We start from the raw sequence: 16,648 nt of genomic DNA, 5'->3' as shown, positions 1-16,648 counted from the left end.
CGAAACATCCCACCCTCGCCTTCTCCCAGAGAGTTCAAAAGTCTGTTCTGTATTTCTGTGTATCTTTTTCTGTTTTGCATATAGGGTTATCGTTACCATCTTTCTAAATTCCATATATATGTGTTAGTATGCTGTAATGTTCTTTATCTTTCTGGCTTACTTCACTCTGTATAAGGGGCTCCAGCTTCATCCATCTCATTAGGACTGGTTCAAATGAATTCTTTTTAATGGCTGAGTAATATTCCATGGTGTATATGTACCACAGCTTCCTTATCCATTCATCTGCTGATGGGCATCTAGGTTGCTTCCATGTCCTGGCTATTATAAACAGTGCTGCGATGAACATTGGGGTGCACGTGTCTCTTTCAGATCTGGTTTCCTCAGTGTGTATGCCCAGAAGTGGGATTGCTGGGTTATATGGCAGTTCTATTTCCAGTTTTTTTTTTTATTTACTTGGCTGTGTTGAATCTTAGATGTGGCAGGTGTGTTCTTCTATTATGGCAGGATCTTTAGTTGTGGCATGCGGGAACTTTAGTTGCAGCATTCAAGCTCTTAGATGCGACATGTGGGATCTAGTTCCTTGACCAGGGATTGAACCTGGGTCCCCTGCATTGGGAGCATGGAGGATTAGCCCCTGGAACACCAGGGAAGTCCCCATACTTGAGTCTTGAGGGACATTCTGGACCCCTGCTGCAGACACTGAACAAATCATGCTTCACTCTGATAGCTAGGGCTGCACTAAGACGCCTGGCAAATCTGATGCTCCTACCTGACACTTAGATCTCCACTGAGTGACCCTAAGCAGCAAGGACCAAAGGGCAGCCTTTCACAGGGCAGTGCAGTATTTTCCGCCACAGCAGCACCCAGTCAGGGACCACTGGTGGCTGCGGTGAGTGTCCAGGACAGAGTAAAGGTGTTCACATCGCACAGTTGTTGAGCTGTGGTTGGCTGTGATCACGCTGCCTGGACGCTCATTCTTACAGTGCCCTGAGCCTGAAGCCTCATAACTCTATGATCCACGCTTTGCAAAGTACATTCTCAAGGGAGCAGAAGCTGAGACAGAGTTAGCAGTGCAAGTTTCATGGCAAAGCAACATCTGTGAAAGGGAAGGAGAGGATGCAGGACTAGGTACCAGGAGCATCACATTGCTGACCTGATCACATCCCTGCCAGCCCCCTGGGGCAGCTCTGGAGCAAGGATTTTCCATAGTGGGGGTCCTCCATTAGGCAGAAAAGGAAAGAGCCTTGAAAGACAGCCTTACTCTGTTCCTGGCCAGGGGCTTCCCCGGGTATAGTGTGATCTCAGCTCAAGTACCAGGTGTCTGAAAGGCACTTCCTGTCCGTGATCAGCTAACACACTCCTCGCAGCTGGGTGGCGAGCTGCTTCTTGAAGGAGCTCTGAGCTGCACACCTCCTTCTGCTCTGGGGATCCACATCTCCATTCACACTGGGAACAGCTCTGGTGGGCTCTCTTCCCGTAGGAGACCATAGAGGGTGGGGTCCGTGGGGCAGACTACAGCCCCAGTCCCTCCTGCAGGTGCTCGCCATCATCATCACCCCTCCTCGTCACCCCATTCGTCTCCTTGTCCTCAGCTACCATCAGAGCTACTCTCAGTGGCTTACCTGGTGGTGTGACCCAAACCCTCATCCTGAGTGTCAGCAAACCCTTCTCAGGCCACGGTCCCGGCACTGGTCTGTTTCAGGTCGTGTAGGGAGGGTAACACCAAGACATTATGCTTTTCCTCTGTACATCTTCACCGCTCTCCTCCAGTTCTGCCGGGCCTGTCCTCTCTGAGATGCAATTCAAGTTTAGGAAAAATCCTTCTGATTGGCTTGACAAATCAGCTACTTAAAAGCCTGTACTCTAAATCTCATGAGCTTTGTTTTCAGTCCCACTTTGTGACGCTGAAATATTATTCAGCCAGCTTATCCCTCACCCAGCCTTCTCATCCTCAGAACCTCGGGGCCAGGACAGCAGCCAAAAGGGGCGAGAAAAGAAGCTCATCTGTGAAATATCTCAGGATCACTTTTTCTCATTCCATGGTGATTTCCACCAACACGCTTTATTATATTTAGTTCTGCTTCTTTCTTTAAAAAAAAAAAGAACTAATTAAATAGCTCGTGGTCTCACTATTTTGTAGTGTTTAAATAGGACTTTTATTTATTGATTATATCTTCTACTGTTTTCCTATTCCTGATTTTAGAAATTTTAATTATCTTTTTTATTATTTTCCTTTTAGTTCTCCTTTGGTTTACTCTGTATTTTTTTTTTAGGTCTTTATGTTAAATTCTTGATTTTTTTCCAACATTTCATTCTATTATTCATGTATATAAATGTTATTCAGCCATTAAAAAATAAGAAAATCTTGCCATTTGTGACAACAGGATGAATCCTGAGGACCCTAGGCTAGGTGAGATCAGTCCGAGATAGACAAACAATATGTGCACTGTTACATTTATTGCCGCATTTGTCACAAGAGCCAAGGTACACAAACAACCTAAGTGCCCATACAGGTGAATGGATAAGGACGATGTGACATATGTAGATCCATATATAATGGAATATTACTCTGCCATGAAAAAGATGGAAAGCCTGCCACCTACAACAACATGTATGGACCTTGAACACATTATGCTAAGTGAGATAAGTCAGACAAAGACGAGTGTTGTATGAAACTACTTATATACGAAATCTAAAAAGCCACACTCATATAAACAGAGAGAAAAATGGTTCTAGGGTATAGGGAGGTATAAGAGATGGATTATTTGAGGGTACAAATTTGTAAAGAGTAGGAAATAAGTCCTAAAGATCTAATCCACAGTAGACTGAATAAGTACAATAATATTGTATTATGATCTTTAAATTTGCTGAGACTAGAATTTATTTCATCCACTAAAAAAAAGATAATTATGTAACATGATGGTGACACTAATTATTGATACAATGGCAATCATATTTCAATATATGTGTATCAAGTTAATATGTGGCACACATTAAACTTACCGAGTTATATGTCAAATATATTTCCATTTAAAATAAATAAAATAAATGTAAAAGGAGGAGCTGTGACAAGGCAATTAAACTGATCAGAACAGCTCAATAGAAAAGGGAACAAGGACATGAAAAGGCAGCTCATGGAGGGGGAGAAAGTGTTAACTAACACCTGAATCGATATGAAAGATGCACCATCTCATTGATCATGAAACGCCAGTTTGGAAAACATGGTTTCCATTGCATTTTACTACAATATATTTGATTCACTAACAACTTTGGGCAATTCTTTCCCTCCTCTGGGTTTTAGTTCTATCAACTGTAAAATGAGGAAGCTGGAGAGATTGTCGCCAAGGGCTCCATCAGTCCCTTAAACAGTGAAAGAGGCTGAGAGATTCTACAGGAGCTGTTGTTCTCAATATTGTGAACCTGGAAAACACAAGGAGCTGAGATCATTGAAAAGGAAGAATAAGGGGGAGCCAGAGACCCCATTGAGAATAATTGCCTTGACACTGAAGATAACTGCCTTGACATTGAGGATAATTGCCTTAACATTGAGAATAGCTGATTCAACAGATTTGTAGAGGATCATCTCAGCCAAATTGCTTCCATCTGCACCATCTTCTCCATTTGTATACATTTCCATCAACATATTTCCGTGTGCTGTCCCATCACTCAAGAGTATTGATCTCATCTTAGGGACTGCCCTGCAGGAAACAGATTACGCAGTAGTGACAACACAATCAGGAAGTTAGTTCTACATCTTAGTTGTGGACCCAGCTGGAGAAGACGCTGTGACTTTGGAAAGCCCGTCATCTTCCTCTCTGAGCCTCAGGTTTTTCATGTTTAAGTAAAGAAGTGGTTCATGATCATCTGAAAGTGTACTGCCTGTTCTAACTAGATGGAAGGCTGTGTGATCAGGGAAGTTGAAAGAGCTGATAAATACCGGGTGCCTGTTTCTGACACCTAGGACTCGCACCCCAAGAAGGATGACACACAGGCCCAGTGGGAAGAGAGCATCGCTGGTCCTGTTCTGGATAGGGCATCAGAAGCACTTAGAGTTTTCTGTAACCTTTGAGTGATGCTCAGTTTTTCTGCCTCAGGGATGACCAGGAAACCTCAGAGACGGGCAGAAGGCTCCCAGCCTCTGATGGGCGCTCCAGGTTGTTGGATGCTAGATCCAGCAGGTGGAAGTAGGGAGCAAGAATGAGTCCTCCCACTGGCACTGAACATTTGATGTTTGTTCTTCTCAAGCTATTATACATAGCTCAAAGCTCTGTGTGTGTGTGTGTGTGTGACCTTAACAGTGCCTGGAAGTCACAAACCCACTTTCTGACCCTCCCCCTGACTTCCTGCCTGGAGTTATTCACATGTCAGATATGCCTGTAATAGGTTCTAGGTCATTTGGAGTTTTAGTGCAAAGAGCTTGGAAACCTCCACCTGCTCTGGCCTTCTCTTTTACAGATGGTGTCAGTGAGGTCCAGAGAGTGTGTGGAACTTCTCTGAGTCTAAGTGGATTGGGCACAGTACTGACTGCTTCTGAATCCAGCAAGGACAGAGAATAGCAGGTACCTGGAAGGAATATGAGGCTGGATGTCTCAATAGGAATGAAAAGACTCTCTTCTCTGCCCAGGTACAGGCTCCCAAGTCAGCAGAACATGGTCCAAATGGGGACATGGAACCGATGGATACTTGGTCCAGAGTCATGTTGCCCCATTTGGGCCCCTTATCATGATGTGAATCCCTTATTTCTTTGAGTGAATAACTCCCCCTTGACACTATACATGAATAAAATTTTTTAATGCCAGTGCGCTCCACGTGTCAGAAGACAAATGTCCAGGCATCAATCAGAATCAGAGAAATTTACATTTATAAGAGTTTGATCAAATCTGCAAGTTCCAAAGTTAGGTAGAATGAACATTGGTCTAGGAGAGAGGGAATCAGGTCTTGGTGGCCCTGATTTGCTGAGTGAAATTGGTAAAAGCATTTCTTCCTAAATTTCTCCTTGTACAACTGATATAAAACAAAAAGGGAAAGTACATCTACCCACAGACTTTTCCTTTTTATATAATTTTGTTTATTTATTTATTTTTGGCTGGGATGAGTTTTCACTGCTGTGCATAGGATTTTCTCTAGTTGCAGCAAAAGGGGGCTATTCTCTAGTTGCGGTGTGGGGGCTACTCTCTAGTTGCGGTGTGCAGGCTTCTCTGCGGTGGCTTTGCTTCCTGCAGAGCATGGGCTTCAGGGCACACAGGCTCAGTGGCTGCAGCTTGTGGGCCTATTTGCCCCACTGTATGTGGGTTCCTAGATCCCGGCCCACGGATCAAACCCATATCCCTTGCATTGGCAGGTGGACCCAACCGAATCACCAAGTGAGTCCCCTCTAAAGACATTTTATTGTCCCTGACCCCTTGCTTCATCGTTGAGCTATTTGAAACTCTAAAAGATGATTCTTGAGAGTTCCTTGGACAGCAAGGAGATCAAGCTAGTCAGTCCTAAAGTCAATGCTGAAGCTGAAGCTCCAATACTTTGGCCGCCTGATGCGAAAAACTGACTCATTGGAAAAGACCCCGATGCTGGGAAAGACTGAGGCAGGTGGAGAAGGGGGCAACAGAGGATGAGATGGTTGGATGACATCACTGACTCGATGGACATGAGTTTGAGCAAACTCTGGGAAATGGTTAATGATGAGGAAGCCTGGCTTGCTGCAGTCCATGGGGTCACAAAGAATCGGTTGTGACTGAGTGACTGAACGACCCAACAACAATAACAACCACCCCCTCCTTGGACTGTTTTGTTAATCTGGTGCCAAAATCACCAAGGGAGGCTGTGCAGGGGCAAAGCTATTGCATCCTTGAAAGTTGCTATGAAAGTAGAGCTTTAATGTTCTCACCATAACAACAACAACAATAAAATAGCATTACCTGAGGAGAAGGATTTATTAGCTATTCTTGCTGTGGTAAATATTTTGAGTGTATACATATATCAAATCACCAGGTTATACACCTTAAACTTGTACAATGTTATATGTCAATTTTATCTCAATAAAATGGATGAAAGAGACAAAATCAATGGGGAAAATATTTCTGTCTTCACCATACAGAATCTTCACACTCTGGAACATGTTAATTCTTTATGCAAGACTTTTTTATTTGCTATGTGAATACTTGTTTACATTTCTTTTTTAAAGTTCTCCCTTCTGTCATTAAGTTTATTTGTTGAGTGGTTTCATTGTGTTGGCATTAGTATTGGGAATTTTTCCCATTTTCTGATTATTGCTGGTTTATAATAAACATAAGATTCATGGGAGTTCCCTGGGGGTCCAGTTAGGGCTTTGTGCTTTCACTGCCATGGCCTGGGCCTGGGTTCAATCCTTGATTGGGGAACTGAGATCCCGTAAGCTATGTGGTGCAGCCCTATCTTAAAAATAAAATGGGATAGTTGCACCCCTATGTTCATATAGCCCTCTTCAAATAGCCAATACATGGAAACAACCGAAATGTCCATCAATAGATGAACAAAAAAAAGAAAACAAAAACAAATGGATGGATAAAGAAGATGTGATATACACAAAGTGGAGTGCTATTCAGCCATAAAAAAGAATGAAATAATGCCATTTGTAGCAACTTGGGTGAACCTAGAGATTATCACACTAAATGAAGTAAGTCAGAAGGAAAAAGACGAATACTATATGATAGCACTTACATGTGGAATCTAACATATGACAAAAAGGACCTTATCTATGAAACAGACTCGCCGACACAGAGAACAGACTTATGGTTACAAGGGGGTGGGGGTGGGGAGGGATGGATTGGGAATTGGGGATTAGTAGGTGCAAACTATAATACATAGAATGAATAAACTACAGGGCCCTCCTATATAGCACAGGGCACTATATGCAATATCCTGTGATAAACCATAATGGAAAAGCATATGAAAAAATATGTGTATGGATATATATATCTGAATCTCTTTGCTGTATAAAAGAAATGAACACAACATTGTAAATCAGTTATACTTCAATAAAAAGTTTCAAAAAAACTAGGACTTATCATCACTAACTAGCTCTGTGTCATTGGGTGATTAATGATGCTTTCACGGCTTCAATCTTTTGTTGTTGTTGTTGTTGTTGGCTGTGCTGTGTGGTTTGCAGGATCTCAGTTCCCTGATCGAGGATCAAAGCCACATCCTCTGCACTGGAAGTGCAGACTCTGACCCATTGGATTGCCAGGGAAATCCCATGGTTTCAATTTTTTAACAAAATTAACCAGGTGTATATGGCCCATCTGAGGGAGTTCTAATGAGAAATAAGACAATACTTATGACATGTTTAGTACAGGGTCTGGAAGAGACAGAACACGAAAACAGAAACCGTTCTCACCACCAGTGGTGTATTATGTTTCTCAGGCCAGAAGTTTAGGCCCTGCTCTTGTCTGTGCTCCAAGATGCGTGGTCCAGTCCACTCCCTGGAGAATCAGAGGGGAACCCTGGCTCCTGGGGTCGGGGTTGTCTAAGGGACACTGGGCTATCTCTCGTCCCCAACAAGGCCTCTGCTCCCCAACTCCCCTCTAGAATAGCCCAACACACACACACACGAGGAAGAGATGTTTCAGCACCAGAATATCAGGGCTGAACTGACATTCATTACTAGACTTCCAGAATAATTTCACCCAACTCCCCTCAAACTGAATAAGAGAAAACCGAGGCTCAGAGAGAGAAAGAGATTTATCTGGAGTCATCTAGCAAGTTTGGAGGAGCCTAGAGCTAGAACTCAGGTCTCCTGATTCCCAAGTGGGGTGCCCACTGAACCCCAATGCCCCTCCCACTTCTTCCTGGAGAACTCCATTGCACAACGACAGTGGGGCATGAGGTCATCCAAGGTTACCCAACATACGCCTTCCTGCTGTCTTCACTCCTCCAGTCTACTCTACCCCAACTTGTATGTCCTCAGAGAACTTTACTCAGCAATGAAATGGAAGATTGATGTGTCTTGCCTCCTCATTCACATCTTGAAATAGAAAGCTGGGAGAGGATATTGCTTCACCCAAAGGAATTGTGTGTTATTGGAGGTCATCTCAGGTGTGAACAGGTGAAATGCTTCGAGAGCAGGGATTTCCTGGCATCTGTCTTTCTGTCTTCTTGGAGGATACAGATTCATGGGAAACGTTAGACAAAGGGAAGGAGGGAGTCAGAGGTTTAACCAGGAGGGCTGGCTGGTCACACTGGCAGGGTTGATCATAGCCAGGTCAGAAGTGGAGGTCAATGGGAAGGTTTGGGGTCTTTATTTCCCTGGTCCGAGGCCAGAGGCCAAATGTCTAGGCTTCCATCTCCTGGTGAAAAGGAGGCTGAGGTTCTTGGGTTGATTTTTGGATTTCTACAGTGAACCCTAGGAACAGGCCTCTTGCTCCAGCCCTTGCTCTCCTTCACACCCCAAGAACATCTGCCATGGGTCCCACTCCACTCTCCACTGGGACAGGAAGTCTCAAGCCCACACCCAGAGCTCTCAGGAGCCCAGAAGTGATAAGAGCCAGAAACAAATGGAGTTGAAAGCAGTCTTTTATTGGAAAGTTCATGAGGGAGGCAGTCCATGCTCAAGCTTGGGCCTCCTGAATGAGAGGAAGAAGGGGCAGTCTGGGAGAGGGTCGTGCGGCAGGCACCGGGGCCTACCTCCCTGGGGACATCACAGGTGCAGCAAGAAGACTCTACCTGGTAGAAGAAAAGAGAGTCGGAAATGTGAGTCAGCAGGTGAAAGACTCAGAGGCAGTGGGAGGCAGGACCAAGTCTACATGTCATCCTTCTCAGGACCCCAGTTAGAGCCTCTGAGACCCCTCAGTCTCTCCATCACCTTCCCATGTCCTTTCCCCCACTAGCCTAGGATCACCCTCCACCAGTCAGCCTCTCTGTGCCCTCACGGGTCACCTTTTCCTCCACCCAGTTCTCACCTCACCGGGGATCCATACAGGTCTTCCCACAAAAGCCTTCACAGCACTTCTTGGCCCCTGGGCACTGAGCATCTATCAGACACTTGTTACGGGGATTCCACAAGGCGCACCGGATCAGAACCCTGGGGCAAGTGCCACGCTTGAATGGAAGTCTGGCTCGTTCTTGTCCTACAATTACATCTTGTCCTTTGACTGGATCTTGACCTTTCACTGGACCTTGACCTTTCACTGGATCTTGACTTTTCACTGGGTCTTGTCCTTTTACAGGCGATTGACCATTGATTGGACCCTTTCCATTGACTTCAACATTTCCTTTCTTAATGCCTTGACTTTTCGGACTACCTGTTGAAAGAAATATCCCCACATTTAGACTAATGGGTCTGCTTCAACTATATAGTCTTTCCTCCAGGTCCAGCCACTGCTCACTGTGGTGTCCCTTAAGCTGAGGGACACTGAGACAGAGGAGGCTCACCAGGGCTAGCTGGGGTCTGCACTCTCAGATGGCTGTTCCCTGGGCTTTGGGGAAAAGGTCTATAGGTCCAGGTTTCCTATGGGTGTCCGTTTCTTCCCCTCACCCTCCATTCTGGGTCCTGGGCCCTCATGAGGATATGCCAGGGAGGAGTGACTTTCAGGAGATGAGGACACATGGTCATCTTTGAGGAAACTTGGTGGAAGGGCAAGGAGCTGTGAGACACATGCCAGGAGACCTGAGCTCCAGCCTGGCTCTGGAGATTGCCCTGACAATCCCTCACCTCACTCTGGATCTCAGTGTCCTGCTTTGGAAAACAGAAGTCTTCAGACTCCATGATTTCTGAGGCCCTGTTGGTTCTTAACCTTCTTTTCTAGGACTGATGACTCAGGTGCTTTGATGGAGCAAACAGACAGGGAGGAGACCCCCACACCCAGGGCCCAGATTCCTGGGGCTTCTCAACTTCATTTCATCTTCTGTCCAAGTATCAGTGCTTGAGACCCGGTCATGTTACAACACTCCTTCCACAAACAGCCCTGATTTCTCAGTCCTGAGGCAGAATGTACATGGAGTCTAGTGGGCAACTTCCTACTTCTCTGGATACACTCCAGGCTGAAGAGTGGGCTCCTGCTCTGCATGCTGCCCCTTGTCAAGACCCAGGCTGCCCCTAACATCCTCTCCTCAACCCAAGCCAGCCCCACCCAGGCCACTTGTCCACTCACTTGTTATGACATCTGCCTTTGCCACCAGCGTCCCAAGGACAAGAAGGACCACAATCTGGACCAAGAAGCTTCTGGTCTTCATGTTGTCAGGAAGGTGTATGACTGAGAGCTGTAACTAAGCCTAGTTTTATGCAGCTTCAGCTTGGTCAGGTGCCAAGGGTGGGTCTGTGGTTTCACAAGGGATAAGACTTACTCTTTCTTAGTTCTACCAGGAAATATCCACCCCCATCCTGGGAGGGACCTTGGGCCCTTCCCCAGGGATTATCCATGGGGAGATATGGTGACTGTTATATCATTTCTAATAGCCCCATGAGCTGTCTCATATTCTCACAAAGAAGTCTGGCAGGCTGGTCTGTAGGCATCATCATGACCAAATTCTTTATACTTAAAGAGTATGAAGCCCAAAGGAGAGAGAGGAATCACCCACAGTCATTCAACAAGTCAGTGGTAGGTCCGGTGTACTGTTTCCATAGCCAAGGTGTTCCCCCATTACTCCCCAGCTCCTGCAAGCCCCACCCAGACTTAACAGTTTACCCCTCCCAGCATCACGCTAGGCTTTTCTTTCATTCTCCCCCTGATCCCAAAGAAAACTCTCAAAGGCAAATTTTCCTTGAGTGTTTAACGACTAATCATAATACTTTGCTATTTCACAGGCAATCCCTGAAGTGGACCAAGAAAGTAATAGGGAAGGTGGCATTCGACATCTGGAGTGGCATGACACTCTTGAAATCTCAGTAAGAAGACAGAAAACACGCATAAAATAAAAGGAAGAAAGTAGAAATCATCTATAAGGTGGATATCTACAATGTATACATCCAACATGGCTTCTGCCTTTTTAGAACAGGCCCCCTGTTTCTTCCAAAGAACTCCTGGTTCTTTGTACCATCAACTTAGGAATCTGATGGGAATTTTTGATCACGAAAGCCTGACACCCAGTCACAGATCAGGGTGTGTGTGTGTGTGTGTGTGTGTGTGTGTGTGTGTGTTTGGTCTACTGACATCCTTTGTTTAAATGGACACTAAGGGGAAGCCCCTCATTTTGGTAAGGGTAGGAGAGATGAGCCTGGAAACTCCTGAAGCTACAGTTCCAGTCTGGGAGGAAGGCAACTGTTTGAGAAAAATAAATCTAATTCAATTAGAAAAGCAGAGAAATGATGGTAAGAGAGGCTTCAGAAGGGACCAGTCAGCCCTTCATCCCCCTTTATCTTGAGAGCAGTTCTTCCCACACTTTTCCCATAGTTCGGTTATGACCCAATAAACTGCCTAAGCTAGTCTGAGTTGGTATTTTGTCACTGTTGTAAAAGTTCAGAGTAAAAAAAATGAATACCCAGAAGTTAGGTATTGTCAGGGACAGAACCTGAAGTTTGGAAATAACAGTGAGTTCTGGGTGAGACAGGAATGAAAGCAAACTAAGTATTTTGTAGTCAAAAAGTTGTTAATATCTCCATCCTTTGTTTCTTTGGACTAGATCTCATCATGCCCACCAGTGCTGCTGAAACATTAAGGAGCTATAGCAAATACAAGGTGTTGTAGTTGGCAGGCTACTTTAAAAAAAAAAAAAAAAACCGTCATCACAAAATAAATTATACCAACAGAAAAGTGTGTAGAACTGATACTCCTTAAAGAATTGAAACATTAAAATGGCAACCAGCACTCAGTTACCAAAACAAAAAGAGACTACTTCTTGTATATATGCCATATCAATATTTATTCCTCATCAGTTTCTTCCCTGTCCATTTTCCACAAAGGTAAACACTTTCTTGGATTTTCTAATTTTCTGTTAGCTCAAGCATCTTGCTCATTTCTTGCTGGGTTGTCTACCTTTTCTTCATTGTTTTATAGAGAGAAGAAACTGTCACACATTACTAGTAAGAGTGTATATTCATGCAATCTGTTTGAAAATAAATTTGGCATAGCTAGTAAAATTAAACATGAGCAAAATCTTTAAATTTTTACCAATCTGATGAGAGAGAAGTGATGCACTGCTGAAGATTTTAGTTGGCATTTCTCTCAGTTCAGTTCAGTTCATTTCAGTCACTCAGTATTGTCCGACTCTTGGCAACCCCACTGCCTGCAGCACGCCAGGATTCCCTGTCCTTCACCAACTCCCAGAGCTTGCTCAAACTCATGTCCATTTAGTCAGTGATGCCATCCAACCATCTCATCCTCCATTATCCCCTTCTCCTCCTGCCTTCAATCTTTCCCATCATTAGGGTCTTTTCCAATGAATCAGTTCTTTGCATCAGGTCACCAGCGTGTTGGAGTTTCAGCTTTAGCACCAGTCTTTACAATGAATATTCAGGACTGATTTCCTTTCGGATTGACTGGTTTGATCTCCTTGCAGTCCAAGGAGTCTTCTCCAACACCACAGTTCAAAAGCATCAATTCTTCGGTGCTCAGCTTTCTTTATGGTCCAACTCTCACATCCATACATGACTACTGGAAAAACCATAGCTTTGACTAGACAGACTTTTGTCAGCAAAGCAATGTCTCTGCTTTTTAGTATGCTGTCTAGATTGGTCATAGCTTTTCTTCCAAGGAGCAAGTGTCTTTTAATTTCCTGGCTGCAGTCACCATCTGCAGTGATTTTAGAGCTCAAGAAAATAAAGGGGTACATCAAGGCTGCATATTGTCACCCTGATTATTTAACTTATATGCAGAGTACATCATGTGAAATGCTGGGCTGGATAAAGCACAAGCTGGAATCAAGATTGCCAGGAGAAATATCAACAACCTCAGATATGCAGATGACACCTCTCTCATGGCAGAAACTGAAGAGGAACTAGAGCCTCTTTATGAAAGTGAAAGAGGAGAGTGAAAAGGCTGGCTTAAAACTCAAGATTCAAAAAACTAAAATGGCATCCAGTCCCATCACTTCATGGCAAATAGATGGGACCAACAATGGAAACATTGAGAGACTTTAACATTTCTCTATCATGAATTATTTCAAGCATTTTTCATATCTTAAAAGCTACTTATATCTCTTTATCTGAAAACATTATTTCTTTTGCTTATTTTCCTATATGCTCATTAACTTTTTTCTTCTCAATTTCTAGCACTCCTTACATATTATAGAGAAAGGTCTTTATCTGTCATATGGTTTGTAAGTAAAAATTTTAACTCATTCTTAGACCTGCTCAAAATAGCTCAGGGTGGCACTCTTTTCTCCTCTTCTCTAGATAATGCCTACTGTTGTTTGATTATTTCTGCTCTGGACTTTGCATTTCTGCTTCATAATATCCTTAACTTGGTGAAATTGTTTCATTAATTTTTTCAATTCATGTGCCAAAAGAAAATCTAAATGCTACAAAAGGATCCTAGAAAAAAATAACTTTCTAAACTGAAACTGCCACAAGAAAAAGTAGAAAACCATTGCAAAGATGGAAACAATAGTCAACAATTTTTGACCAAAAAAAGTCTTTTTACAAAAAAGACTTCTTTGTAAGCATATTCTCTAAGGCAAACAAGGAACAACTAATTCTAATATGACATAAATAGAAAATAAGAAACAATTCCTAGCATGTCATATGAAGTAAACATAATCTTGATAACAGAGCTTAATACAGACTTATATCAATTATATGTCAATAAAGCTGTTTAAAAATAAAATTATCAACAAGGATTTTATGAAAAAGAAAGATTTTAAGTAAATGTTATTCATAGAACATAGATTCATGAACACAAAAATCAACTGTGTTCATAAAATTGGAAACAGATCTTAAAAATAAATGGAAAAAAAAAGAAACAGATCTACAGATAATTGTTAGAATCAATGAGAATTTATTACAATGGATGCATACAAAGGAAATATACAAAACTCAATAGTACTACATAAATCAACAACACAAATCAGCAAATGAAATTTCAATAATTTTTGTAATCATATAAAATATGAAGAGTTTATACATACACATAATAGATTTTGTAAGGAATCACTACAAAGAAAATTAGAAAACTTTAGAGAGAGACATATTTTAACACCCGCAAATCAGAAATGTATACCATGTTCATGGATTGCAAGACTCAATATGATAAGTATGCCAATTCTCTTCAAATTGATTTTCAGTCTCAATGCAATCAAACCCCCAGGAAAGTTTTTGCAAAAGTAAACCAAGAGAAACTTGGCAATGCAATTCTGAAATGCATACAAAAAATGCAAAAGGCAAGGTAGCCAAAATACTCTTGAAGAAGAATAATTTACTAAGACTTGATGTAGGAGATATCAAGTTTTATTTTAAAGCTGTAATAATTATGATAAAGTGGTATTACAACAACAATAGACAGATATGCAAAAGAAAAAAAATAGAGTCACCAGACAGATGACTTGCACATAATGAGAGTATGTTTCTAACTTGGCTATAGTAAACAAATATCGCTACTGTTATATTAAGAAGGCTGCACATCATAATATTAATATGCTTTCCATAAGTGGTTGAAAGAGGAGACAGGTTAAGAAGGCAGGATAGAAGAAAGGAGAAGAAAAATAAATAAGTAAATGTTGCTTTATTAGAAAACTCATCATGTCTGATGGGATCCTGTTACATTTATAAATATATTACCAAAAAATGAATATCACTGGATCTCTGTTTACTAACTTCCAGTGATGTCCATGCAATCTTACCAACAGAAAAAAAAGTTGGAGAGTACTATGTGGGTTCTGATAATATTTCAGTTGAACATAGAACTCCTGTATATGAAAATACTTATGTGTGAAAAAGGAAAAGTGTTTGAAGCAATAGCCACTGCTGTGAATACTGGTTATATGACGATGATGGGAGAGGAAAGAGAACAAGCATGAATAGCTCTGCCTTTATCCATATTACTTTTTATTTTTTTCTTGTTACAACTGTCAACGAAAGTTCAGTTAACAATTAAGAAGAAAGGGAATTTTATTTGAACCAGACTGAGGATTATAACCCGGAAGAGAGACTCTCAGAAAGCTCTGAGAAACTGTTCCGCCAGGTGCAAGTTGAAAGCAGAGTCATACACATTTTCGAGATAAAGGATCATACATCAAAATGACACCCTGATACTTTACACAAAGTCCACCAAGGACACATAGTGCAGGGAAGCCCGTATAAAGAGAGCGGGAAGTCCATGATCCCCCGCAGAGTTGGGAAAGAATGCTATCCTTTGAAGAAATTATATTGCTGATGTCAGAAGAAAGGGGAAAATATTATCTTTATGGTCAAGCAGATGCTCCTATCTTCGAGGACGTTTGTTTAATATGTAATGCAGGAACACGCTACACATTAGGGAGGGAGGGAAGAGGCCCAAACGGATGCAGAGAGAGAATTTTCTGCTTAATTTTTTCTTATCCTGCCTGGAAATAAGAATTTTATTTCATCACAACAAAAATCTCTTATGATCTGAACATATCAAATAAAGAAAATTAAAATTCATAATTTGTTGTTGTTGTTTAGTCATTAAGTTGTGTCCAACTCTTTTGCAACCTCACGGAGTGTAGCCCCCCCAAGCTCCTCTGTCCATGGGATTTCTCAGGCAAGAATACTGGAGAGGGTTGCCATTTCCTTCTCCAAGAGATCTTCCCAATCCAGGGATCAAACTCACATCTCCTGCATTGGCAGGCAGATTCTTTACCACTGAGCCACCAAAATTCATTATAGGTTAGAATAAAGCACTCAAATAATCACGTGAGTGGAGAAAACAGGGTAATTGAGAGTTTCTTCGAAAGAAATAATCATTAATGTAAGTAAGTGTTAAAAAGGGATGTGTAAAATATGTCATAATGTAAAAGGAAAACAGTGCATCAATCAGAGGCTGACAAAAGAAATCACCTAGGTAGTTCAAGCAGAGAAAGAATTTCAGCTATTGTATGAGCACATCCCATTGTAAGAACCAAAATCACGTGTGAAATCCTGGATATGAAAGAGTCTGGGAAAAGATAGGCATTTGATTTACAACCCCTGCAGGAAGGCATTCTGGGAGCAGCTGAAATGCGTGCAGGTGGAGACACTGCACAGTACCTGCCATTCCCCAGCTCCCTCCCACACTTACACGGCCAGTTAGAAACTCTTCACCTCTCAGAAGGCAAAGCTTGCCCACTTGAGTGGGAGCTGAAGTGAGTGGGTCTGAGAATAAGCCAGGCAGGACACAAGAGCTGGGAGATATGAGTAAAATCAATAGAGAAGAATGCAGGGTATTTATGACAGCTGTCATTACCTTGCAATGCTGGAGTAATATCTCTTAGTGGCCAGGGCTGACGGTGGAGCCCTCCTCTCTCAGACAAGTACCTAAGAAAGAGAAGTCCACCTGTGTGTTACGAGAACTGCAAAGGAGGGAGCCCTTGAGCTAAATTAAGAAACCTATTACTTCCAACCCTTCCCACTCAAATAAGATACTCCTCTCAAAAGATAGTCCCTGACTCTGATTTTAAAATAAGAAAGAAATTTGGAAATCATATAAGCTGTATAAAGAGCTTTTTAAAACAACAGAAATGAGAAGCAAACCTTCAAAGCATTTGAAAGAGGAGTCTTAAAATCCCCAGTAAAATATCACCACAA

At 42.3% G+C, this 16,648-nt stretch overlaps 1 protein-coding gene across 1 annotated transcript; it reads right to left on the bottom strand.

The window, feature by feature from the left end:
* Positions 1-8,529: 8,529 nt before the first annotated feature.
* On the bottom strand, positions 8,530-10,284 carry LOC133045150 (elafin-like). The gene is made up of 3 exons (XM_061127354.1): positions 10,125-10,284; positions 8,934-9,275; positions 8,530-8,697 (listed from the first exon to the last, which is right to left on the bottom strand). Exons 1-2 carry the CDS (start codon positions 10,204-10,206, stop codon positions 8,935-8,937), a joined length of 423 nt encoding a protein of 140 aa, XP_060983337.1. The 5' UTR covers positions 10,207-10,284; the 3' UTR covers positions 8,530-8,697; position 8,934.
* Between the last annotated feature and the right edge of the window lie 6,364 nt (positions 10,285-16,648).

This window comes from Dama dama, chromosome 23, assembly GCF_033118175.1.
Source record: "Dama dama isolate Ldn47 chromosome 23, ASM3311817v1, whole genome shotgun sequence".
Taxonomy (NCBI): Eukaryota; Metazoa; Chordata; class Mammalia; order Artiodactyla; family Cervidae; genus Dama; species Dama dama.
This window is presented reverse-complemented; position numbering and strand designations above follow the sequence as displayed.